At 45.1% G+C, this 25,884-nt stretch overlaps 1 protein-coding gene across 1 annotated transcript in view; it reads right to left on the bottom strand.

Moving 5' to 3' along the window:
• Positions 1-25,884, bottom strand: part of LOC144500250 (protein bicaudal C homolog 1-like) — a 222,813-nt gene that overhangs the window by 12,360 nt on the left and 184,569 nt on the right. The window contains exons 13-19 of the mRNA XM_078222926.1: positions 25,037-25,175; positions 18,407-18,563; positions 14,461-14,626; positions 11,439-11,478; positions 9,387-9,541; positions 6,341-6,485; positions 2,083-2,243 (exon numbers count right to left, since the gene is read on the bottom strand). Coding sequence (XP_078079052.1) covers positions 2,083-2,243; positions 6,341-6,485; positions 9,387-9,541; positions 11,439-11,478; positions 14,461-14,626; positions 18,407-18,563; positions 25,037-25,175 — 963 coding nt within the window. The remainder of the gene's footprint in view (positions 1-2,082; positions 2,244-6,340; positions 6,486-9,386; positions 9,542-11,438; positions 11,479-14,460; positions 14,627-18,406; positions 18,564-25,036; positions 25,176-25,884) is intronic.

Here is a 25,884-nt window from a genome sequence, read left to right as displayed (position 1 = left end):
ACTGCTGAACATGAGGGCAACCAACTGAGAAATCGATAAGCAATCCTGAAGTGAATGCAATTCAAACAAGCTTGCAGTTTATTACACTTAAAAGATTGGGGCCGAGAGGTCAGTAGCTAGAAAGGCTAGATTATAAACAGCAGGGGGTTAGCTTTTGGCTTTGTTATAGTTCCAGTAAGCCTGTCTTGTGTAGAAATAGAAGTTATTCATACGATTTCCTGTATGAAAAACATTGGCATTGAAAAGTAGCTCATTGAAAGGTGTCACATTGTCATAGAGATAGTAATTCAGGATGGAGCCTTGTTTTGTTGAATTTATCTGTATGTGTTTGCTGACAGGAGTAGCCAGTTCTGTTTGGAAAAAGACAGAGGCTTTGGTGGAGACTGCATCTCAATCGATTGAGATAGCCAACAGGAGGTGATGTTTAGTGAGGCCTGCATTTCAAGTAGGGAAGATACTCATGTCATTGTTCAGTGCCTGGGACTCTCTCGCAGTTTGGATTTCATGAGAGAAAAGTAGAGGGAATATTTGCCTAGTTTAAAGCTAGAGGAAGAAGCCTACAGTGGTCCTCACAGAACCTTGTAGCAAAAAGCAGTCAACATAGTAACCGTAGAAAGCTATGGGAAGACAATCTGCGGGAAACCTGAACAAGGAGCTGAGGCATCCATAGTTGTGAGGTCAGTAAAGGAAAAGATGGGGGATGGAGTAGTTGAAAAGCTAATTGAAGGACTCCCAGAGCATGTTACTTTAGAGAAATAGCTGGAATAGCAAGGATAATTAAAGTAAATTCCAGAAGGCTATGGCATACCTTCAGATTGGTCTCAGGAAAAGTAGAGTAGATCTGAGTTTAGAGCACACATCTTTATAAACTATAGTGTTAAATTAATAGTGCTTAATTTGTCTAATTCTTTTTGATATACAGATATTGATGTACAGCATTGATATACAGATATTTGACATGCAGTCTAATTTTTTTATATGCTGGGCGGCACGGTGGCACAATGGTTAGCACTGCTGCCTCACAGCGCCAGGGACCTGGGTTCGATTCCTGGCTCGGGTCACTGTCTATGCGGAGTCTGCATGTTCTCCCTATGCCTGCATGGGTTTCCTCCAGGTGCTCCGGTTTCCTCCCACAGTCTGGAAGACGTGCTGGTTAGGTGCATTGGCCACGCTAAATACTCCCTCAGTGTACCCGAACAGGCGCCAGAGTGTGGTGACCAGGGGAATTTCACAGTAACTTCATTGCAGTGTTAATGAAGTCCACTTGTGACACTAATAAATAAATTTAAAGAGTTTATCTATCTTTAAAAGACTTGTGGCATAGTTCTGTCAGTTGGTTGCTGGGTGTTTGTATTAAACATTCTAATGGTCCCTGACAAGTTCGCAACACTGGTAAAGAGTGGAACTGTCAGGTGACCAATTCCCCCACGCAAGCCAGGAAAGGCCAACCCCACTCAAATTAGGAATTATATACTTCCATCTCTTTATTCAGGATGCTTTGTGTAATCTTTACTGTTTGGAGCAGTCAAGTACTGGGAAAACACAACTGCATGTGGAAATGAGTTGTGAGAGACAAGGTGGTTTAAGGGATTATCTTACCACTCTTTCCACCCATGAGACTTCAGATCAAATCCATCTTACATTGACAAGGTACAACACTGGAACCTTGCACGAACTGAGCTCACGTGTCCCCAGCCCAGCTTCCTCTGTGCCTGATCCCTCCATAAGAGATCTATCCACAACTTAACACCAACAGAGTTAAACTGAGACCTCAGTGAGTGCTCTAAAGCAGACTGCATTGATTCAGCAGCATTCAGCCGTGGGTCTGTGGTTTGGTTAAGACACAGTTTTGAGTCAGAGGAAAGTTTCACACCACATTCAGCTGGACTGTACCTGCTCTGGGAAAAGTGGGATACCGAACCTCCAAAATGAGAGACTGTCTCAGTGCAAGATCAGGTTCCTTACACACCACACCACACAAAAAACATTCCATCCATCGCAAAGCATGTAGCGAGAGATGAAAAAAAAAAGTTTTCAAACATCGCTGGGTATAGATATCATTGACGTTGTGGTCAGACTAACCTCTTGCTGCTGGAAGATATCGGTGTATTTGCCTAAGCCGAGTTTGCTGAAGAGTTCGGGCAATTCCGAGCCTTTGAAGGAATTATTCAGGGTGCAGCCATTGCTGCCCATCAGAGAGGAAATACAGTCCATGTAAGTACTGCTGGTTAAATAGTGCTCAGCTGTGGAGGCAACAAGATTAAATATTACATCCAAAATCTGATACGGAAAGAATCTGAGACTTGAGGAATGCAAAATTTGGTCTACCTCAGTCTCATGGGAACGGACAGCATGTTGGAAGTTGCCTTTAGGAATGTGGCAGTTGCTGGACAATAAAAGATCAAGGTCCATCTAGTTTGCTGTTACCATGCTGTGCGTCACAGGATACATGTGGATGAATCATCGCAAACAATATAAATCAATTGTTTCTTTTCTATCGTGGGATTTGGGCATTGTTGCCAATTCCTAATTGTAGTCTGCTGGGCCATTTCAGGGGGTAGTTAAGAGTCAACCGCATTGCTGTGGGTCTGGAGTCACATGTAGGCCAGACCGGGTAAGGACGGCAGATTTTCTTCCCTAAAGGACATTAGTGAACCAGATGGGTTTTTGACAATCAATGATTGTCAGACTAGCTTTCAATTTATGATTTTTATTAAGTGAATTTATATTCCACTAGCTGCCGTGGTGGGATTTGAAGCCATGTCCCCAGGACATTAGCCTCCGGATTACTGACCTGGTGCCATTTTGACTGCGCCACCATCTCTCTAAATTTGTCTACAATAGTCTCAAGTATAACACAAGGAAAACTATCAGTGGTGGGCTGCTTAAAGGTCCAAAGTCATCAGTTCCTCACAACAAAGCTACACTCACCTATTTTGCCATCAACTCATTGTGTGTGACTGGCATAGACTAATTTTACCCTGTCTCTCTGGGGGATTATGCACTTTCCTTAGGTCAATGTGATCTGGGCTCAAATCAGAGTTATACTAATAGGAACCGAGCAAGAAAATAGAGCATTGCAATTCAAAGCAAAGATGTTTCCCTCAAATTAGAGAGAGAGTTTAACAATTGACTCTTCCTAATACAGCAATACCTCCTCATGAGGATGCTTTAATGCACACAGGCTTTATTTTTTGCTTGACACAATGGCTTCTGCAAGTACTAGATTACCAGACTGGTGCTAATATAAATATTTTGCCACTGATGTTCCCTCACAACAAGTTAGCAGTGGGGAACTGAAGTCAGGGCAAGGGAAACACAAGGTAAATGGTGGGGGTAAAGTAACAAGTGCCTCCCACATTGCCCCCACTCCCAAATTTACAGGGGGAAAACCAATGTAGCACTGATTTGCTTTTCAGCGCAAAGGCCAAATAATTTACGTTTAGCATTCTGAGATCACACTCGGCGTGACGTGGATTCAGACAAGGGGAAGGTAGGCAACTAGTTTTGTTCATTGTGGCAGAGCAACAACACTCAAAACACAAAGAATAAGACTTCAAGGAAGTAACGGATAGATTATCCAGTTGGATGAAAGGACAGATCATAGTGAGGGGCACCTCCTGAAAATATACGCTAGCAACTGATTCACTGTTGTAAGCAGAAGTATTAGGAAATTATGGACTTGACCATATCCTACATTCCAGCACGGCCAAACATTCGCCCAGAGGATGACCTGGGGGGGCGGGGGGGGGGGGGGGGGGGGGAAGCTGCAACTCCCTGCCTCAAAGGATGGTTGGGGAAGAAACTCTCACCACATCTTCTTTTATTCTTTCACGGAATGTGGGCATCACTGGTAAGGCCTGCATTTGATGCCCATCCCTAACTGCCCTTGAACTGAGAGCCAGTTGAGAATCAACCCTGTTGCTGTGGGTCTGGAGTCACATGTAGGCCAGACCAGGTAAGGGCGGCAGATTTCCTTTTCTAAAGGACATTAGTGAACCAGATGGGGTTTTTTTTTTACAACAATCAACAATGGCTTCATGGTCGTCATTAGACTTTTAATTTCAGATTTTTATTGAAATTCAAATTTCATCATCTACCTGTGGTGGGATTTGAACCCGGGTCCTAGGCATTACCCTGGGTCTCTGGATCACCAGTCCGGTGACATTACCACTACTCCACCCTTAAAAACTGCATGGATATACACTCGAGGAGGCATGGCGTGCAGGGTTATGCACCATGTTCAGGACAGGTGGGAGTGGGCTGGCAGCTGTTCATCAACTGGTAGGGACATCATTTTTTAAAAAATTCATTCGTGGGACATGGGCGACGCTGGCTGGCCAGCATTTATTGCCCATCCCCAGTTGCCCTTGAAACGGTGGTGGTGAGCTGCCACCTTCAATTGCTGCAGTCCATGTTCTGTGGGTTGACCCACAATGCTGTTAGGGAGGAAATTCCAGGATTTTGACCTAGTGACTGCGAAGGAACGGCCAGGATGGTGAGTGGCTTGGAGGTGAACTTGAAGGTGGTGGTGTTCCCATGTATCTACTGCCCTTGTCGTTCTAGATGGAAGTGGTCGTGTGTTTGGAAGGTGCTGTCTTAAGATCTTTGGTGAGTTGCTGCAGTGCATCTTGTAGATAGTACACACTGCTGCTACTGAGCGTCGGTGGTGGAGGGATTGAATGTTTGTAGATGTGATGCCAATCATAGGGCTGCTTTGTCCTGGATAGTGTCAAGCTTCTTGAGTGTTGTTGGAGCTGCGCCCATCCAGACAAGTGGGGAGTATTCCATCACACTACTGACTGGTGCCTTGTAGATGGTGGACAGGCTTTGGGGATTCAGGAGGTGAGTTACTTGCTGCAGTGTTCCTAGCCTCTGATCTGCTCTTGTAGCCACTGTGTTTATGTGGCGAGACCAGCTGAGTTTCTGATGGACCGAGCAGCCTCCTCATGTGGCACACATTTTCTCTGGTGTTTCTGATCAGGAGGCCATTTTGTGGGGCTGCCAGAGGAGAGCTTTACACTGTGTCAGGATCCAAACACATCTGACCTCAAGGCACTAAAATGTTTTGTTTCTCAGCAACGCCAGTCCTCACAGCTAGAGCAGCCCGGAGAGGAACTTCCACCCCCACATGCAGGCTTTATATACACAGCACAGAGAGTGACTAAGGGACGTGGCCTCATCAATAGTGGTTACAATAAACTTTAAATGACATTAACGGATACGAATAAAGATGTCCTGATAAAATACGCCATTTGCTTCCTTTTAAACTTTTCAAGGCATGTTCCCAGGGGTCAACTCAGCCAAGATCAGGAAATGAGAATTCCACTGCATTCGAAAGATGTAAACATTTCAACATGTTTTATACTGGGATAGGAGCTGGAATTTGATTTTTTAAGTTCGCTTGAGGCCCCACATTCAGGCAGACCACATGCCAGAGCAACTCTTTCTCTCTCCAAGAACTGTTTGACTATTCCAATTACAGGACTATTATAATCTATCTTTTTACACAATGGGATAGTGGTAATCCAAAACTCTATTACTCAGAAAGACTGTGACTTTTGGCTCCATTAAAATTTTCAAGACTGGGCAAGGACATTCAGTACAAGCCAACCCCAATCTAAGATAATGATGGTACAGGTTAGAGGGGCTGAATGGTCTGCTTGTGTATCTATAATAGGCTGGCTGCGGGCTCGCAGTCAAAGGAGTTATTTCTTCTTGCAGAAAGCTGGAAGTTAGGTGCAAGAGAAAGACTTGCACCTCTTTTTTTTATTCATTCATGGGATGCGGGCGTCGCTGGTTGGCCCATCCCCAGTTGCCCAAGGGCAGTTGAGAGTCAACGACATTGCTGTGGGTCTGGAGTCACTGGACCAGGTAAGGATGGCAGATTTCCTTTAGGAAGGAAGATTAGTGAACCAGATGGGCTTTTATGACAATTGACAATGGTTTCATGGTCATCATTAGACTTTTAATTCCAGATTTCTATTGAATTCAAATTCTGCTGTGGACCCGGGTCCCCAGAGCATTACTAGTCCAGCAACAATACCGTTACGCCACCGCCTCCCCTATTAAATGATTAAGCGAGGATTCTATTTGATTATAATGCATTGATCCCATCTTTATTGCCTAATCTTCGCTCTTTCACAAAGTCATCCCGTTCCTGCAGTTTTAAACCAATCCTCATTAGCCTCAAAATTAATAACGTCTTGGAGAATTAAAGTATTAAACAAAATCTTGATTATTAATACAGCAGGTAGCAAATACACTCATTGCTGTCTCCTCAATATTACAGCACATTCTAACATGGAAATCCCTCTGCCACAATACCTGTAATGCTTACATGGGTTATTTTTTTGCTCAGGGCTGTTGATGGAAGCTGGGAATTCACTGTGCGAACCATTCCGATCTCTCCAGTTATCAGAATCACTGCTGCCTCCGATACACTCCCGACTGTTTGACCGTGATAGTGACACTGGCGATGATGACTGCAAGGCAAGATCATTAGATGGCACTCATGCTTCTCTTAACAATGTCTGAAGACTTTGGTGAACTCCTTTAAAGTGCAGCAGAATGCTATTAAAACAACGTTAACCTTTGGTAGTCGATAACATGAATGAATCACTCCCTATCCCTTCGACAGTGTCTCCTGTCTATCAAATGTTTCCCTTCCTAAAGAAAGAGGCTGGAGTTGTTTTCCTTGGAGCAGAGAAGGTTGAGGGGGGAACCTGATCGAGGTGTACAAAATTATGAGGGACACACATAAGGGTAGACAGGAAGGAACTTCTTCCCTCAGCAGAGGGGTCAATAACCAGGGGCATAGATTTAAGGTAAGGGGCAGGAGATTTAGAGGGGATTTGAGGAATAACCTTTTCACCCAGAGGGTGGTGGGGATCTGGAACTCACTGCCTGAAAGAGTGGTAGAGGCAGGAACCCTCACAGCATTTAAGAAGAATTTAGATGAGCACTTGAAATGCCATGGCATACAAGGTTACGGACCAAGTGCTGGAAAATAGGATTAGGAGATAGGTGCTTGATGACCGGTGCAAACACGATGGGCTGAAGGGTCTCTATTTGTGCTGTAAAACACTATGACTCTTCCAAATTGCTGGTTGAACAAAATGGCTCTACTGATCTCCTTCCTCACTCAACAGCAGCAGCCCCTTTCCATTCAACCTCAAAGACCAGAACCCACTCCCCAAGTGAAACCATCTCCACAATTGCTTAGTGGTTACCACGGGCTGGAGCAGTACGACATTCTACTCCAACATAAATCGGCGGCACGGTAGCACAGTGGTTAGCACTGCTGCTTCACAGCTCCAGGGTCCCGGGTTCGGTTCCCGGCTCGGGTCACTGTCTGTGTGGAGTTTGCACATTCTCCTCATGTCTGCGTGGGTTTCCTCCGGGTGCTCCGGTTTCCTCCCACAGTCCAAAGATGTGCGGGTTAGGTTGATTGGCCAGGTTAAAAATTGCCCCTTAGAGTCCTGAGATGCGTAGGTTAGAGGGATTAGTGGGTAAAATATGTGGGGGCAGGGCCTGGGTGGGATTGTGGTCGGTGCAGACTCGATGGGCCGAATGGCCTCCTTCTGCACTGTAGGGTTTCTATGATTCTATGAAATCAGCTAGCCACATTTAAGGGCAAGTTGTGTATGGGGCAGAAATAAAGTGGTTGCCAAATGCTCCCTCCCCGAATGCAGCCAAATCCCCCTCCCCGAACGCCCTCCCTCGAACGGTTGGGCCAAACAGATTTCACAGCACAGAAACGTTGTGTGTAATTCTCTCCATTTTGCTGTTTGTGGCCTGCATTCAGCAATCCAGGCTCCAGATGCAGAGACCTCTCATGGTCAGCCTGTTATCGCCATCAAGCCCAGGCGAGGCTGGCGGAGGTTTGTTGCAGTCCCACACAGGCTATTGAAGGCTTCCAGTGAGAGATTGGCTCATTCCCTGGAACTGACCCAGCAACACAGCCAATCACAGTCCACAGCTGGTTCACTGGTGGCAGGGTCGAAGGCCAAAGAGCCATTTAAGATTATCTGAGCAATTAATTGCAACCGTTGCCATAAGGCTGCTGTGAGGAAGGAGGGCTGTGGGGTAGAAGACAAGAGGAGAACAAAATAGGGGAAAAAGAAAGAGATGGAGAACAGCAGCGAAAGGGACAAAAAGAGAGGTCAGGGTGACAATTTCAGAGCGAAAGAGGCTGAAGGAGCAGGGTGAGAAGTAAGCAAGAGAGAAAGAGAGACACAGAGAGAGAGATGGAAAAGAGAGATGGGCTCGGAAGAACGATATTGCAGACAAAAGGGGAGCAAGAGAGAGAATTGATAAAGGGGAAGGGACAAGGGAAGAGAATTAGGAATGGAATTAGACTTTGTGGAGCCACAAAAAGGAAGACGTTGGGGATAGTTTTATGTGCGTGTACGATTAGACACGAGAGAAAGAAACCAGTATCCAGAGTTACGATGGTAGGGTCAGAGGTTATAGGGCAGAGTGAGAGGTTAAACATGGCACAGAGAGAGACTATCCCTCACCAAATACCACTTTAATCTCCAAATATAATAGAATTAATAATCCATAAAATGTTTAAAGTCCTTGCACAGAATTTAACCTCTAAAATTGCTTGTGTCAAGAATATTATTAATAATTAAGAATGGTGAGGAGGTTTAGAAGAATATTTATCTTTTGTCACTTTACACTTAAGCCAATTGAGAAGTTTTTCAGTAAAATAAAAGCTACTCTTTAGTTGTGCTCAGACATGGCCTTATCAATACAGTCAAGAGTTCAGTTTGGAGGTGAAGCAAGTTTGGCTGAATCAGCTTTTCACTGCACCGTCTCGATGTACAGGCTTTCAAAGCTGAATGTGCCTGACTTGTTAAAAGACAATCACAGTTCCAGACCAGAAACTTAAAAAGGAATCCGCTCACAGCTAAACGCAGAGAATAATTGGTAACATGTGGCTGGGTCTCTGCCTGAAACTGGGTATTCATCATTCTTTCCTGGATTTTGCCATTGTTTATACAGCGAGAAGTTTTCTGCATGGGTTTGAAAGCTGTGGGATTCAGCACTTCTCCATGCGAGCGCCCTGCCAGCCCTTACAGCCAAGCGGAATACGAAACCTCATCTAGATAAATCATCGCTTTCAAAATAAAGTTGTCGTTAGTTTTGGACGGACGTCAAATATTTTGGTGCCTGACATCTTGGTTAAATCGGAGCGAAAGGGAGTTACATATCGTTGGTCTTGAAAATATGTGACAAAAAAATCTTCAGCCACATTGCTGGCTACACGTTCTCCTCCCGAGCTAAAACAACAGTGGGTAGCTGTGGAAGCGGACTCCACTTGGAGGACTGGCTGTAAAAAAGACAAAAACTGCAGAGCAATGGAAATTTTTCATTACCTCGTATGTAGTTGCCATAGTTGGTTTGTAGGACACATGATTGGTGCGTCTTAGCTCTTTGATCGTTTCTGCGGGCATTGATTTGGAGAACCCAAGACCACTCCATGTATTTGTTGGGGTCCTTACTTCAGTCACCACTGGCTTCTTGAGCATGGCTTTGTCAGGAAGAGAGTTAAAAGAGTGTCACTCGGAAGGAGGTGTCCCACATCATTGTCACATGTTTTGGCATTGCGGGTGTTTTCTTTTGGATGTGGGCATCGTTGGCTAAGCCAGCATTTATTGCCCACCTCTAATTGCCCTTGGGAAGGTGGTGGTGAGCTGCCTTCTTGAACCACTGCAGTCCATGTGCTGTAGGTATACCCAAGGTGCTGTTGGGGAGGGATTTTGACCCAACCATGCCTTGCTAGTTCATCTACTTTGAGGACCATGCATTCTTAAGGACAGACACACAGTTGTTGGGTCAAAATCCTGGAACTGGCAGCATTGTGGAAGTGCTTTTACCACAGAGGCTGCAGTGGTTCAGGAAGAAGGCAGCCCAACACGCATCATCACCTCAAGGACAACCAGGAATGGGCAGTAAATCTGGCATCGGCAACAACATCCACATCCCGAGAATAAATTCTTACAAAAATTACTGCGCTAAGTATTCTTTATATAAATATTGCTTTTAACAGCTTATTTTAAAACGGAATTAGTCAGGAACATTAAATAAAAGTGTTTGCCCAAATCACGAACTTGTGACTCATTAACCAAATGCAGGTGAGGAGGATCAGATTTCTGCAATGGTTAGTTTTGTTCTGTCTCCTCCATTTGTGCTGGTATCCGCTTCTTGGTACCATTTAAAACCTCTGACTGCTAGGGAAACTGGGCCCAAAATATCACTGCAGATCTTGGCCAACTTTCAAATAAGGTTGCAGGTGTCTTGCGTTTCCCTCCTTACTTCCATTTAACAGAAGTGAATTGTAATTTCTCAGGCATTCTGCCATCATATGCCGAGCGAAGGAACATCACATACCCCGTCTGCCTCTCTCCTGATTCAAATCCCGTTCTATCGTGATGCTAACGCTTCTTTTCCCTACCTATTGGCCTGGTGGATGTGGAGCAGTATGACATTCTACTCCAATGTAAATCAGCTACCCACATTTAAGGGCAAGTTGGATGGGGCAGAAATGCAGTGGTTGCCAAATGTCCCCTACCCAAATTCAGCCAAATCCCCCTTCTCCTGAATGAAAGACCCACCCTTCCCTGAATTCAGCCAAGGCCGACCTCCCTCGAATGAAAGACAGACCCCCCTTCCCCCGAATGCAGCCTAGGCCCCCTGCCCCAAAGCAAGGACCCTCTCCCTACTGCCTGCATGGGTAGGCCCAGGGCAGGCCTCACAGCACCAGGGACCCGGGTTCGATTCCCAGCTTGGGTGACTATCTGTGCGAAGCTTGCACGTTCTCTCCGTGTTTGCGTGGGTTTCCTCCGGGTGCTCCAGTTTCCTCCCACAGTCTGAAAGACCTGCTGGTTAGGGTGCATTGGCCATGCTAAATTCTCCCTCAGTGTACCCGAACTGGCGCCAGAATGTGGCGACTGGGGGATTTTCACAGTAACTTCATTGCAGTGTGAATGTATGCCTACTTGTGACTAATAAATAAACTATTGAGTGAAGTGCCGCTAAAAGGCACTTATGCAAGTACTACGCAGGGATCCGTCTGCTTTCAATACTCTTGGCATATGACTCAGGAACTGAGGAATGCACATGGCCATTCAGTGTCCAACTATACAGGGTGTTAGTCAACACTATAGACCAGTGTAAAAATATAATGGTCTTAGTTGCCAATTAAAATTCAGTACATTCCACCCAGAAACAAGAGTTTTAAATGTCCTGTCAACCTTTTAAACACACCCTTAACAAAGCCAATTCAGTGTGGATGGTCAGTGTGTTGGAGGCAGACTCGGTGGTCTTTGCAGGAACTCATAGCAACCACCAAGCACCAGTGTGGAGGAACTGCTTTCCCAACTGTTGACAAATAGCAAGAGGTCAGAGGTCACTGTCACAACACATACCTTTGGTTGCCAACAGCTTCTTCTGTTCATAGTCAAAGGCCTGAAAGTGAAAAAGAGACACAGCACTCACTGAAATGTCACTGCGACATGACCATGCCTCCGGGGGCAAACACTCAGACCGTGGTTCGCGGTTCCGCTGAAGATGGGAACTGGGCGGAGCTAGGTAACGTGGCAGGTTGGAGATTGAGTACTTTTAAGGTACAAAAATACTCATTCAAAACCAACCAAAGTGAAACAACACACACTGAAAATCCCTTGTAGCATTTCCACCCAGTGCAAATGTGATAACTAGTCTGAATACCTCTGCTTTACTTAAACAAACTGGGATCATTCTCAGATATATACATTGTTGGGTTGTTCTACAGTTTCTCCAATTGGTGGGAAGTGTATGGAGTAATTTCACATCACCAAGAAACATTAAGATTCTAGCAGGGGCAAATCTTCATGCAAACATCAATTCATTCAAAGGGATTTTAAAAACGTCATCTTAAATATTAAATCCCAGTTCACCATTTTCAAGGCAGGCGAGGTAAAAAAATGGCACCCAACTAATGCGGCACACCTACAGGCTGGCCACAAGCAGCGCGACTGTGTTTTGAAACAGGACTTGCATTTATATAGCACCTTCCACATTCTCAAGATGTCCCAAAGCACTGTTATAATGCAGGAAACATGGCAGATCATTTGCACACATCGAGGTCCCACAAACAGCCATGTGATCATGAGCAGATAATCTGTTTCACTGAAGTTGGTTGAGGGATAAGTACTGGGCCAGGGGACCAGGGAGATGTTCCCAGCCCCCTGTCAAAATAGTGCCCCCGTGGGATCAACTTGAAAGGTCCCAGGTTTAATGCATCATCCAAAAGGTGGCAGTGTGGCCAGTACCGCACTGGATTATCAACCTGGCTTTTGCGCTGAAGTCTCTGAACTAAGACTTGAAGCCAACAATCTTCTGACTGAGAGGCAAGCTTGCTGCCCACCGAGCCACAGGTGATACCTTTTACTGTTTGTTCTTATCCTTGCCACTACACATAGACTTCCCTTCACAGATGGACTGGGTAGTGAGCTCCAACATGACAGGACGTGAAGGGGTCCAAGTTCAGGAAATAAAGGGGATATGATGATGCAGCACTGGATTAGTAATCCAGAGGCGGAGGTTAATCTCCCCGTGACAGGGTTTCAAATCCCACCACGGCAGCTGGGGGAATCTAAATTCAAATAAATCTGGAATTATAAAACTAGCCTCAGTGATGGTGAGCGTGAAACTGTCATCAAATGTTTCAATTGTATAGGGTGTTGCTGAGGCCACGCCTGGAGTATTGTGTGCAGTTTTGGTGTCCTTATCTGAGGAAGGATGTCCTTGCTATAGAGGGAGTACAGGCTGATTCCTGGGATGGCAGGTCTGTCATACGAGGAGAGACTAGGATTAGGATTATATTCACTGGAGTTTAGAAGAATGAGGGGGAACTCACAGAAACTTATAAAATTCTAAGAGTGTTAGACAGGGTAGATTCAGAAAGAATATTCCTGATGGTGGGGGAGTCCAGAACTAGGGGTCATAGTTTGAGGATAAGGGATAAAGCTTTTAGAAATGAGGTGAGGAGAAATGTCTTCACCCAGAGGGTGGTGAATGTGTGGAATTCACTATCACAGTTGAAGCCAAAACATTGTCTGATTTCAAGAAAAAATTAGATATAGCTCTTGGCGTGAAGGGGACCAAGGGATATGGGAGGAAGTGGGGGGGATCAGGGTATTGAATTCGATGATCAGCCATGATCAAAATGAATGGCAATGCAGGCTCGAAGGGCTGAATGGCCTACGTCTGCTTCTATTTTCTATGTTGAAAAAAAACCCCATCTGGTTCTCTAATGTCCTTTAGGAAAGGAAATCTGCCATCCTTACCTGGTCTGGCCTATATGTGACTCCAGACCTATGGCAATGACTCTTAAATGGCCTTTGAAGCTGTTCAGTTCAAGGGCAATTAAGGATGGGCAACATATTCTGGCCTTGCCAGTGACACCCACATCGTATGAAAATACAGAACATTGAATGTAACAAGAACAATTTGATTAGTGAAATAAACCTACCACTCCTGACGCTTTTGGAAGCTAGAGAGAACGCAGTAAAAAAAAGTTCAACTTTCGGTACAACCCAAGGTGTTAATCTCAATACTATCATGATAACATTCTTTTCTGAATAGGGCCATGCAGGTTAGTAGGGGCTCTTCCTAAGGTGTGTTTATCAGTGTGTTTATGCTGATACAATGAACAAACACAATGCATTCGACCAGATAGGCATTGCGATCAAGTCTATCCATGCCCTCGCACGATGGTCACCCACGCGCCCTTCTCCCAGCAGACATTAACTGTCAATCAGACCTACTGGCTGATGTCAATCATGTTTGTAACCGAGGCCAATTGCGAGACCCTAACTGCGACCTGGACTGAAGTCAACTAACTGAACATTGAATAGGGAGTGAACTCCGAACTTACCTGGCCTAGGGCGGCACGGTGGTTAGCACTGCTGCCTCACAGCATCAGGGACCCGGGTTCAATTTTGATCTTGCATACTGTATGGAGTTTGCACGTTCTCCCCGTGTCTGCGTGGGTTTCCTCCCACAGTCCAACAACGTGCAGGTTAGGTTGATTGGGCCACGTTTAAATTTAGTGTTGGGAAATTAGCGGGGTAAATATGTGGGGTTACAGGGAAAGGGCCTGCATGGGATTGTGGTCGGTGCAGACTCGATGGGCCGAATGGCCTCCTTCTGCACTGTAGGGATTCTATGATTAATGTCACACGGGCAGTGCGATTAACCAGCAAGCCACTGGAGACTTGCCTTCATTTTGAAAGTTTCAAGTTAATCAAACTCGGTTATTCTAACCAATGACAGACAAACAAGCTGACACCCCACACACTTCTCTCAAACCTCTAGCATACTCTTACACACAGGCCGCGCTGATTGAAATCAGGCACATGCCGATATTTTTGATTTTTCAGAGATGCCCACCGTCAGTGCCACTACCTGGATATTTGCGTATGCTGACTGTGGTGCCAGTCGCAGTCGCTCAGAGTTCTGGTGGGCAGCAGCAGCTCTCTCTGCTGCCCGCTCGCTGCCAGGGGCCCGCTTATCGGTGGTGCTGCCCTCGTTGGCGCTGGAGTCCGAATCGGAGAGCAGTCTGTCCGAGGTACTGCAAGGCAAAATCATCCATCAGAACTGGTTTCTTATCGGGGGTTAATTTTCAATGTTTACATTCACCTTAGCCAAACAATATCGAATTATATAGAAGCTAAGCACAGAAAGGGGCCAACAAAAACAGAAAATGCTGGAAAATCTCAGCAGGTCTGACAGCATCTGTGGGGAGAGAATAGAGCCAACGTTTCGAGTCTGGATGACCCTTCATCAGAGCTAAGAGCAAAGAGAATCAGCAGAGATTTATACTGTTGGGGTGGGGGCGGAGGGTTAGAATTGGACAAAGGAAATGTAAATGAGGATACAGAAGGCTGGGAAGGTGCGAAGAGTGTCCGTTGAGTGATCAGAATGTGAGAATGACAGAACAGAGGCACAGATTGTTAAAGGACTGCCTGAAGAATGTGGCAGTTGCCCTGAAGCGTTGGGTGAAGGGAGGGTATGGAAAGAAGGGGAGCTGGAATGGAGAAGTAGAAAAATAGAAGTGAATAAGGATGATGAAATGGATGAATGAGATGAAATGAAATGGAATAAAATAAATGGAAATGGGGTGAAGGTAGAGGGGAGAGTTCATCCTCTGAAGTTGTTGAACTCAATGGACACTGTTAGCACCTTCTCAGCCTTCTGTATTCTCATTTACATTCCCGTTGTACAATTCCACACCCTCTCCAACCCCTCCACCCCAACAGTATAAATCTCTGCTGATCCTCTTTGCTCTTAGCTCTGACGAAGGGTTATCCAGACTCCAAGTGTTGGCTCTATTCTCTCCCCACAGATGCTGTCAGACCTGCTGAGATCTTGCAGCATTTTCTGCTTTTGTTTCAGATTCCAGCTTCCACAATATTTTGCTTTTATCTTACAGAAACAGGCCATTCGGTCCAACTGGTCTATGCTGGAGTTTATGCTCTGTGTGAACCTCTTCCCACCCCTCTTCATCTTAAGCAATCACAATACATCCTTCTACTCCTTTCTCCATCATAGGTTCATCTAGCTTCCCCATTAATGCATCTATATTGTTCCCCTCCACTACTCCTTGTGATATCGGGCTCCATATTCCAATCACCCTCGGTGAAATACTTATCTGTTTCCCTGTTGGATTTAGTAGCTGTGATTTCCACCTGAACCCCCTATTCCTCCATTGTCCCTCACCTCACAGGATCAGCTAGCAATAAAATAAAAATCACAGAATCGTTATGGTGCTGAAGGAAGCCATTTGCCCACTGTGTCTGCACCAGCTCTCAAAATTAACTCAGTGCCATTCCCGTGCCTTTTGCCTGTACCCTTGCACATTGTTTCGATTCAAATAATCATCCGCTGTCCTTTTGAATGGTAAAGTTCATTATCACTAAGTTAATGTCTTTCCAATTCCGGATCTAGCTTCAACTTTGCCTGAGAAAGAGGTGCAATGGGCCTGGAGGTAAATGCTCCTTGAATTTTATGTTCAGGAGTCAACCCTGTACTGCACACTGTCTAACTATAGAGGCGGCTACATATAGCACTTGGGGCGAATGTGTTCAAAGGTTATGGGGAGAAAGCAGGATTAGGCTATTGAGTTGGATGATCAGCCATGATCGTAATGAATGGCGGAGCAGGCTCAAAGGACCAAGTGGCCTCCTCCTGCTCCTATCTTCTATGTTTCTATAAGGAGGACTCCTTGTGACCTGAAGGTGGCTAGATAACACTTGAGTGGGACAAGACCAGGTACAAATCGTTAAGCAGCTATACGGCACATCTGGACCAAACTGTTTTGATCAAATCTCACTTTAATCCAACAGATTCCAGGACAAGGATAGCATGCCCTTTTAATGGGCTTTAGTTGGGAAACGATGGCCTTGTGATATTTTCGTTAGACTATTAATCCAGAAACTCAGCTAATGTTCTGGAAACCCGGGTTCAAATCCTGCCGCAGCAGTTGGTGGAATTTGAATTCAATAAAAAAGTCCGGAATTAAGAATCTACTGATGACCATGAAATCCTTGCGATTGTCAGAAAAACCCATCTGGTTCTTTAGTATCCTTTAGGGAAGGAAATCTGCCGTCCTTACCTGGTCTGGCCTCCATGTGACTCCAGAGCCACAGCAATGTGGTTGACTCTCGACTGCCCTTGGGCAACTAGGGATGGGCAATAAATACAGGCCAGCCAGCGACGCCCATGTCCCATGAAATGAATAAAACAAAAGAAACAATACATTTTTCTGGAACCTAGTCAGTTATCTAAACCTGGGCAGGTTTTCCTCTTTAAAGGGTACCTGCTTGGAACTCATTAAATGACTTCTCGGGTAGCTGGTCCCAAATACTCTCCACAGTCAGGGATTAATTGGAGGGATTGTCAATCTGCCCTTCCCGCTTGTGGATTCTGAGAGACTACATCCCGCTGTTCCAAAAATAAATGGGGTGATTGAGGTAATTGGTGGGTGGAGGGGCTATTTTAAACTCCCACAGTACTCTGCTGGGATTGGCTAGGCCCCTCTCCCACCCACGACCCTAAATACCAGCATTCCGAAACGGTTAAGTCTGGATTTAAATTGCATTCCAATGCCCATCCTCCAGCTGCTGATTTAACTGAACTTCAAAGTAACATGTTCACAGAAAAAACACCAAGTTCCTTTCCATGGGAAAATAATCAAAAATCCTGGAATGCGACACAAGATCTCTGGGCCCCACGTGAAATCATAACTTCAGCTCAGCGGAGAGAGGGCAGTTGGCTTTTAGCACTTTTCCCTATAACATAATGGAATTTGTGTAAACACTTTCCCCGATGAATCATTTAAAAAAATAAAACAGAAGGCAGTTGGTCATTTCTCCATATGTACTCCTGCTAAAATCTTCCATGATTTTAAATACCTGTATTAAATTTTCCTTTAACTTTCTCTGCTATCAGGAGAACTTTCCTATTCTCTCCACATCACGACACTCGCTGGTAGAATTCTGATAAGTTTACCCCGTCCACTCTCCGAGTGCCTTGCTCGCCATCATAATGGCCAGAAATATTAACAATAATCTCTCCCTCAATGTCAACAAAATGAAGGAGTTGTCATCGACTTTGGAAACGTAGCGGAGAAGACGCTCCTGTCTACATCAATGGGGAAAAGTAGAAATGGTCGAGAGTTTCAAGTTTTTAGGTGTCCAGATCACGAACAATCTGTCCTGGTCCTCCCATGCTGACACTACAGTTAAGAAAGTCCACCAACGCCTTTACTTTCTCAGAAGACTAAGGAAATTCGGCATGTCAGCTACGACTCTCACCAACTTTTACAGATGGGCTATAGAAAGCATTATCACAGCTTGGTATGGCTCCTGTTCTGCCCAAGACTGCAAGAAACTACAAAAGGTCGTGAATGTAGCTCAACCCATCACGCATCCATTGACTCTGTCTAAACTTCCCATTGCCTCGGAAAAGCAGCCAGCATAATTAAGGACCCCACGCACTCCGGACATACTTTCTTCCACCTTCCTCCATCGGGAAAAAGATACAAAAGTCTGAGGTCATGTACCAACTGACTCAAGAACAGCTTCTTCCCTGCTGCTGTCAGACTTTTGAACGGACCTACCCTGCATTAAGATAACCTTTCTCTACACCCTAGCTTTGACTGTAACACTACATTTTGCACTCCTTTCCTTCTCTATGAACGGAATGCTTTGTCTGTATAGTGCACAAGAAACAATACTTTTCACTGAATGCTAATACATGTGACAATAATCAAATCAAAGGACAGTGCTCAATACAGGTCAAGTTGTAGAGTGCGGGTGAAGTCTACCCCACTGTCTCCTAAAGTACTTACTGCCGATGGGTATTCTTCGTGCCCTGCAGCAGCTCCAAGGTCTGTCGCTTTGCCACGGGGGTGGAGGAACTATTGAGCATCTGCTTCAGTTCACTGCTGTTGGCTGAGTGAGAAGGGCTTCTGGGCATGCCCACTTCCACAAAGGCATCGTTGGAACCTGAAAAACCGGCAGCAGAAGCTTGAAGCCCAAGCTCAAAATAGCGTCACTCGTACCACAGCCAACACAACACAGTCTTAGGGGAACGAAAACCATTCTGGCAAATGCTTCAACTCCTTGCAAATGTATGATGTAGAAATTTCAGAGTTACTGACATTAGACTAAATCAAATAATGCAATCTTTTTTTTTCTGAGTGTTGTTATTCCCATTGAGTCAATTATCCTTGAATGAGTCGAGGAGGAACTTCTTCACACAAAGGGTTGTGAATCTGTGGAATTCTCTGTCCAGTGAAGCAGTTGGGGCTACCTCATTGAATGCTTTTAAGGCAAGGATAGATCAATTTTTGAACAGTAAAGGAATTAAGGGTTATGGTGAGCGGGCGGGTAAGTGGAGCTGAGTCCACAAAAAGATCAGCCATGATCTTATTGAATGGTGGAGCAGGCTCGAGGGGCCAGATGGCCTACTCCTGCTCCTAGTTCTTATGTTCTTATGAATGCAGGTATGGCACCAGGGTAAAAAGAGTTAGGCAGGGACAGGGAAAGGAATCCAGATTTACTGACTTAGTCACCTCATTGTCCTATCGTACTGGGTTTACATTCATATCGCACACAAAACTACTGCACAATTGAGAGTTAAAAAATTTCATTTAGAAATTATTTTTAGTCAGTTTTGGCCCAATCCAGGCACCTTGGCCACCCCAGGGCTGGCTAAAGGGCATTTGCCACACCAGGCGACCATTCAATCTGGCACTCCCCTCCCCTCACCACCCTGCCCACAATAAACGTTTGAAAATTACTACAATACAATGGTTCACACTCTCTCACAGCTGCTAAATATTGTCAAACTCAAGGGTAGTTGTTATCCGCGGCTAGCCCTCAGTCCTCAATCCAGTTTCAACCTCCCAAGTCCCATCCCACTGCTCTGTTTCTCTAGCACCATGCTTTGTTGGCTGTAATAGACAGCTCTGGCACATGTGGGGTTAACATGGGACTGAGTACAGTATCGCCCACACAGTGATGTAGGAGAACATATGACTCAAATCTAGAAGTCAGTCTAGTGCTGGACAAAGTTGTGTGCAAGTAAGCATGGAAAAAGCTCCTATTTTGAACACTTTACTGTATATATGTATATAGTTCTTGTAGTTAATAAGTACATATAGTTAACCTACTTAAGATTATGAAGACTTCATTAAGACCCACTGAATGGTATCCAAAATTCTACAACATGGTAGCAGCAAATGGAAAAACTATAATTCTGCAAGATTAAAGAACAATTTGAAGAAGCATTCTGACCTGAAGATAAATCCAAGAAGCTGACACGTAAAAGGAAAAGCTCCAAAAAAAAAGCTCCAAAGAAAGGCTCGGAAGCTGGAGGTACAAGTATAAAATTCCTCACTGCAGGAGCAGAAAGTTCCACAGGATCCCTTGGAAGTCCCACTTCAACTTCCAGTTTGCAGAGTCAGCAGACTGAGCAAGAGTGAGCTGTAACTTTTAAAATCCAGGATAAAGCAAGTCCTGAGAAACTTTTAAATAGTTCAATGGTCATTTTAAAACTCTCGTCAGAAATATGAAAACATGTCCAAAAAAAGGGGAAAAAATTACAACTGAAGAATCAGCTTTAAAGACCAGCTAAGGCCAGGATTCTCAGCTTTGTGACCCTGAAGCAAAGCACTGAAACAGGGAAATCTGCAACAAGTTAATCAAATGACTTTAGTGCTTCAATTTAGTAGATGATCCATTGATTCCTTGTCCAGCAGCAATGCCGTTCGCTGTCAGACCAATTGCACAAAGCGCCCTTTGTTTAAACCATTTCAAGGCTAAGTTCAGTGCCATTGCAGTGGGGCACTGCCAGGCTGAAAGGCACAGGTGAATCCTTTGTTTTCCAATAAATGGCAGTGCCATCTTGAGCAATTTCTTAAAGCTGAACTTACACTTAAAATTTTTTAACTGCAGATCGGAAATCCACTCTTCAAATTTGGACTTATCCTAGGCCCACATCAATCATATGATTGGGGACATTTGAGAAAAAGATTCCTTAGATTTGTCATATGAGGAGAGACTAAGTCAGTTAGGATTATATTCACTGGAGTTTAGAAGAGTGAAAGGGGTTCTCAAAGAAACTTATAAAATTTTAACAGGGTTAGACAAGGCAGATTCAGAAAGAATGTTCCCAATGGTGGGTAAGTCCAGAACTAGGGGTCAGAGTTTGAGGATAAGGGGTAAACCTTTTAGTACTGAGGTGAGGAGAAATTTCTTCACCCAGAGAGTGGTGAATGTGTGGAATTCACAACCACAGAATGTAGCTGAGGCCAAAACATTGTCTGATTTTTAAAAAATTAGATATAGCTCTTGGGGTTAAGGGGATCAAGGGAAAGGGGGGAAAAGAGGGGGATCAGGATATTGAATTTGAAGATCAGCCATGGTCAAGATGAATGGCGGAGCAGGCTCGAAGGGCCGAGTGGCCTACTCCTGCTTCTAGTTTCTATGTTTCTACATGATTGCTTGAGGTCTGGATAAAAAGATAGAAGCTCAACAAGTTAACACACTGCTTTACTCAGTAGGCCTGATAGTAGATGACATTATTGCTTGGCAAGGAATCATCTGCTGAATTTGAAGCTCTAAAATCATTCAAAGTTTATTTTAACCTAAGAAGTAACAAAATCCTCGAAAGGGCTAAATTTAAGAAGTGTGCCCAGCAGCCTGGAGCACCTGTTAACTCAACCATTAATGATCTGTACAGGATGGCTAAAGGCTGTGAATGTGGAAACCTAACATCTGAACTTACCAGTGATAGAATAGTTGTCGGTGTAGTGGAGCACGCGCTCTCAAACATGCTGCAAGTGAAGGAAGATTTAACCCTCAAGAAAACTGTCCAGATTCAAAAGGATCTGAACTCCATGTGCAGCTTAGGACCATTTTAAGAGGAGAAAGCAATTGTGGTACAAAGGAAACCCCACAGTCCAGTTGGTTAAACAGCACAGAAACAGAGACACTCCAGGCCAAGAGAAGCAATACCATAACTGACCAGTAGAGCACCAAGCCAGCACTGTGGAGCAAAGCACCCCCATAGGTGAGATCAATGTTCTGCAATTTCAGCCCAAGGCATTCAATGTAACAGAACTGGATACTTTGGCAAACTGTGCAACGCCAATTCACCTAAACACAGTGAAGATCCAAAGCTGATTCATGAGGTTGAGGCAGTTTGCCAAGAGGACACACAGCCATGCTTCTTGGGCGAGGTTAAAGATTTTGGATTTTCGCCTTAGGGAGTGCAGACGTTTCGTTTATGGCCATCTCACAAACTTTAAATTCAACACGGGAGCCATGTTACAGTACTATTGGTCAAAGAACAATGGCTGAGAAATCTCTAACTTTGAACAACAGACATACCATTCTATGGGCCAGGAGGAATCTGACTTCTGGTCATAGCAATAAATCTGGAACCAAATAAGTTTGAGCTGATGTATGTCATCCATAACCAGACTTTTTCTTTCTTGAACAGAGATACCTATGTAGCCCTGAATCTCCTCAAAATGGTGAAAGATGTTAAGACAACCGCTGTTGTAAATTATACAGAACTACAAGTTCCCGAGACCTCCAATAAGGAAGAGAATCCTGACTGGAACTTCAGCTCTGAACTGTCTTCTCTCTTTGAAGAGTAGGTTTGTCCATTTTTGTCACAGGTATCGGAATGCCCTCATTGGTCAGACCAGTCAATCATTTAGATAGTTACCATGATGCCTTCAGTGGAGGATAGACAAGAAAGCAGCCAACAGCCAGAAGAGCCTCAACCTCCGGCTCTGATGAGGTCAACACTGCGACCACAGATCAAACGCTGCAACTCCCAGCCAGCCTGACAGTGCCATAGACCGTGCTGCAACCAAGTAGCAGCCACCCGACAGCACACCACACAGGCAAAGGTGAGCTAATAAAATACCACAACCTCACAACAGGAATGGTTATCTTCTGTCACAGAGGACATTGTGATGACCCATACGACAACAGAAGAGGAGGAAAGAAACAACAGAAAGATGAGTACAATGTTTGTCTGCCTCACAAAAACCGGGATGGAGCAATAACCACTTTTCACCACAACTGCCAAACTGACAAAGAACTGTCAAGACCAAGGAATGGAAAAGGCGGATGAAAAGATTCACAGGTGCCAGAATAAACTCCATTTCAACAGAGATCACTTGCAATGACTGAGCCTACCACTCTCTGATAGCAGTGCGAACGAGATATGGAAAGGTTACCTTTGAACTCAAGTGACTTAAAGCGGAGATGGGGAAGTATTAACAATGTAAATACATGGAGTAAATTGGAAGAACTTGAGGTACATTGGATAAAGAGTGGGAGGGGTGCAAGTGTCTGGCATATTAAAGGTTAACTTGGGACTGAGTACAGTATCACCCACATAGTGATGTAAGAGGACCCATTACCTCCAACTTGAGCCGTGTGCACAGGTAAACATGGAGACAGCTCCTAGCTTGAACCCACATATGTCTTGCAGCTAATAATTACATACAGTGAACCTATTTAAGATAACGTAGACTTCATTAAGACCTACCAAACGGTATCCCATACCCTGCATCATCAGCATCACTAAGATTTGTGTTCACTGCTCCCGCACCTCTCGCAAAATCTCAGCATGCATCATGAGATCACCACCCGAGAGCTTGCCTTGCTGAATATTTGAACCAGTAGTGCACCAGGAGCACCCGGAGGAAACCCACACAGACACAGGGAGAACGTGCAAACTCCACACAGATCAGTCATGCAAGGCTGGAATTGAACTGGGTCCCTGGCGCTGCATGGCAGCAATGCCAACCACTGGGCCACCGTGCTGCCCTGCTTAACAATTCTTTTTAACTCTGAGTATACAACTAAACCGCTTAATCTCTTCGTAAGACAAACCCCTTGTCCCTGGAATCAGTCTACTGAACCTCCTCTGAACTGTCACCAATGCCACTACATACCTCCTCAATTAAGAGGATCAAAACTGCACCCAATACTCTAGATGCGGTCTCACTATTGCCTTGTACAGTTGCACTACTTTTATATTCTATCCCTTTAACAATAAATGCCAAAACTGGGTGCTCCAGTTTCCTCCCACACTCCAAAGAAGTGCAGGTTAGGTGGATTGGCCATGCTAAATTACCCCCAAGTGTCAGGGGGACTAGCAGAGTAAATATGTGGGGTTACAGGGATAGGGCCTGGGTGGGATTGTTGTTGGTGCAGACTCAATGGGCCCATTGGCCTTCTTCAGTATTGTTGGGATTCTATGATCAATGATGTATGATTCCCAATTTTCCAGCCTGCCACTGGCCTTTGCAATATGGTATGCCTTAGTTTTTGTCTTTATGTTGTCTTTAACTGGTTCGACTCTGGCCTCAGGTAACTGTGCGGAGTTTGCTGTGTAAGTTTCCTCCCACACTCCAAAGATGTGCAGGTTAGGTGGACTGGCCATGCTAAATTGCCCCTCAGTATCCAAAGATGTGAATGTTTGGGAGATTAGCCCTGGGAAATGCACGGGGTTATGGGGGTAGGGGTTGGGGTTGGGCCTGGGTAAGATGCTCTTTCAGAGAATCGGTGCAGACTCAATGGGCGGCACGGTAGCACAGTGGTTAGCACTGCTGCTTCAAAGCTCCAGGGTCCCGGGTTCGATTCCCGGCTCGGGTCACTGTCTGTGTGGAGTTTGCACATTCTCCTCGTGTCTGCGTGGGTTTCCTCCGGGTGCTCCGGTTTCCTCCCACAGTCCAAAGATGTGCGGGTTAGGTTGATTGGCCAGGTTAAAAATTGCCCCTTAGAGTCCTGAGATGCGTAGGTTAGAGGGATTAGCGGGTAAAAATATGTGTGGGGGTAGGGCCTGGGTGGGATTGTGGTCGGTGCAGACTCGATGGGCCGAATGGCCTCCTTCTGCACTGTAGGGTTTCTATGATTTCTATGAATGGGCTCCTTCTGCACTGTAGGGATTTAATGGAATGAGGGGTGATCTAATTGAGGTATACAAGATGCTAATGGGGATTAACAGGGTAGATGTAGAGCGGATGTTTCCTCTTGTGGGGGCAATCTGGAACGTGAGATCGTAGTTTTAGTCTGAGGGGTGGCAGATCTGAAACAGATGAGGAGGAATCACTTCACTCAGAGGGCTGTGAATCTGTGGAATTCACTACCCGAGTGCGGTGGATGCCAGGACAGTGCGTAAATTGGAGGAGATAGACAGATTTGTAATTAGTAAGGGTTTGAAGGGCTTTGGTGAATGGGCAGGAAAGTGGAGATGAGGCCAAGATGAAATCAGCCATGATGGTATTGAATGGTGGAGCAGGTTCGAGGAGCTGAATGGCCTCCTCCTGCTCCGAGTTCTTATGTTTACTGATTAAAAGGATCTCCAATCCCATTAGCCCTGGGTTCCAGGACAGGTTAATCCCACTGGAACAGTGTTAAAAAGACCAGGCTTCCCGTTGGAAACTTACCTTCGCCTTGGTTGGACTTGCTGCTCAGCTGCTCTTGGGGGTTGAGTGTATTCTCCCGCGGTCCCTCAGAGTGGTTACTGCTCAGCACTTTATCTGCTAGACAGGGAGTTGAAATTCTAGTATAAATAGTACTTGGAGGCTGTGAAAAGACAAAACATATTAAATCCTCTTTCAGTTATGCATGTCACATAGGGAAATGCCACAGAAGCCTCTGCAGGCTTTGTGGTTAATGCATGTGTTCTGTATTACAGGCCATTCAGTGGGGACGCATTGTAACATTCCATTGCAAAAATGACAACACATCTAAAATACTCCTATTGCTATAAAGCACTTCAGGACATCCTGAGGTCATGAGAAGTGCTATGCAATGCAAGTTCCATCTTTGCCTTTCTAAAAGCGGCACGGTGGCACAGTGGTTAGCACTGCTGCCTCATAGCGCCAGGGACCTGGGTTCAATTCCGGCCTCAGGTCACTGTCTGTGTGGAGTTTGCACTTTCTCCCCATGTCCTGTGTTTCTTCCCACACTCTAAAGATGTGCAAGTTAGGTGGATTGGCCAAGATAAATTGCCCCTTAGTGTTCCAAGATGTGTAGGTTAGGTGGATTGGCCATGCTAAATTGTCCCTTAGTGTCCAAAGATGTGCAGGTCAGGTGGATTGACCATGGCTAAATTGCCCCTTAGTGTCCCAAAATGTGCAGCTTAGGGGGGATTAGTGGGGTAAATACGGGGTTTTACGTGAATGGGGCCTGGGTAAGATGCTCTGTGGAGAGTTAGTGCAGACTCGATGGGCTGAATGGCCACCTTCTGCACTGTAGGATTCTAAATTGAGAATGTGTTTTGACTGCAATG

Source organism: Mustelus asterias, chromosome 11 (genome assembly GCF_964213995.1).
Source record: "Mustelus asterias chromosome 11, sMusAst1.hap1.1, whole genome shotgun sequence".
Classification (NCBI taxonomy): Eukaryota; Metazoa; Chordata; class Chondrichthyes; order Carcharhiniformes; family Triakidae; genus Mustelus; species Mustelus asterias.
Note: the sequence above shows the minus strand (reverse complement) of the source record. Positions and strands in the feature narration are given on the sequence as shown.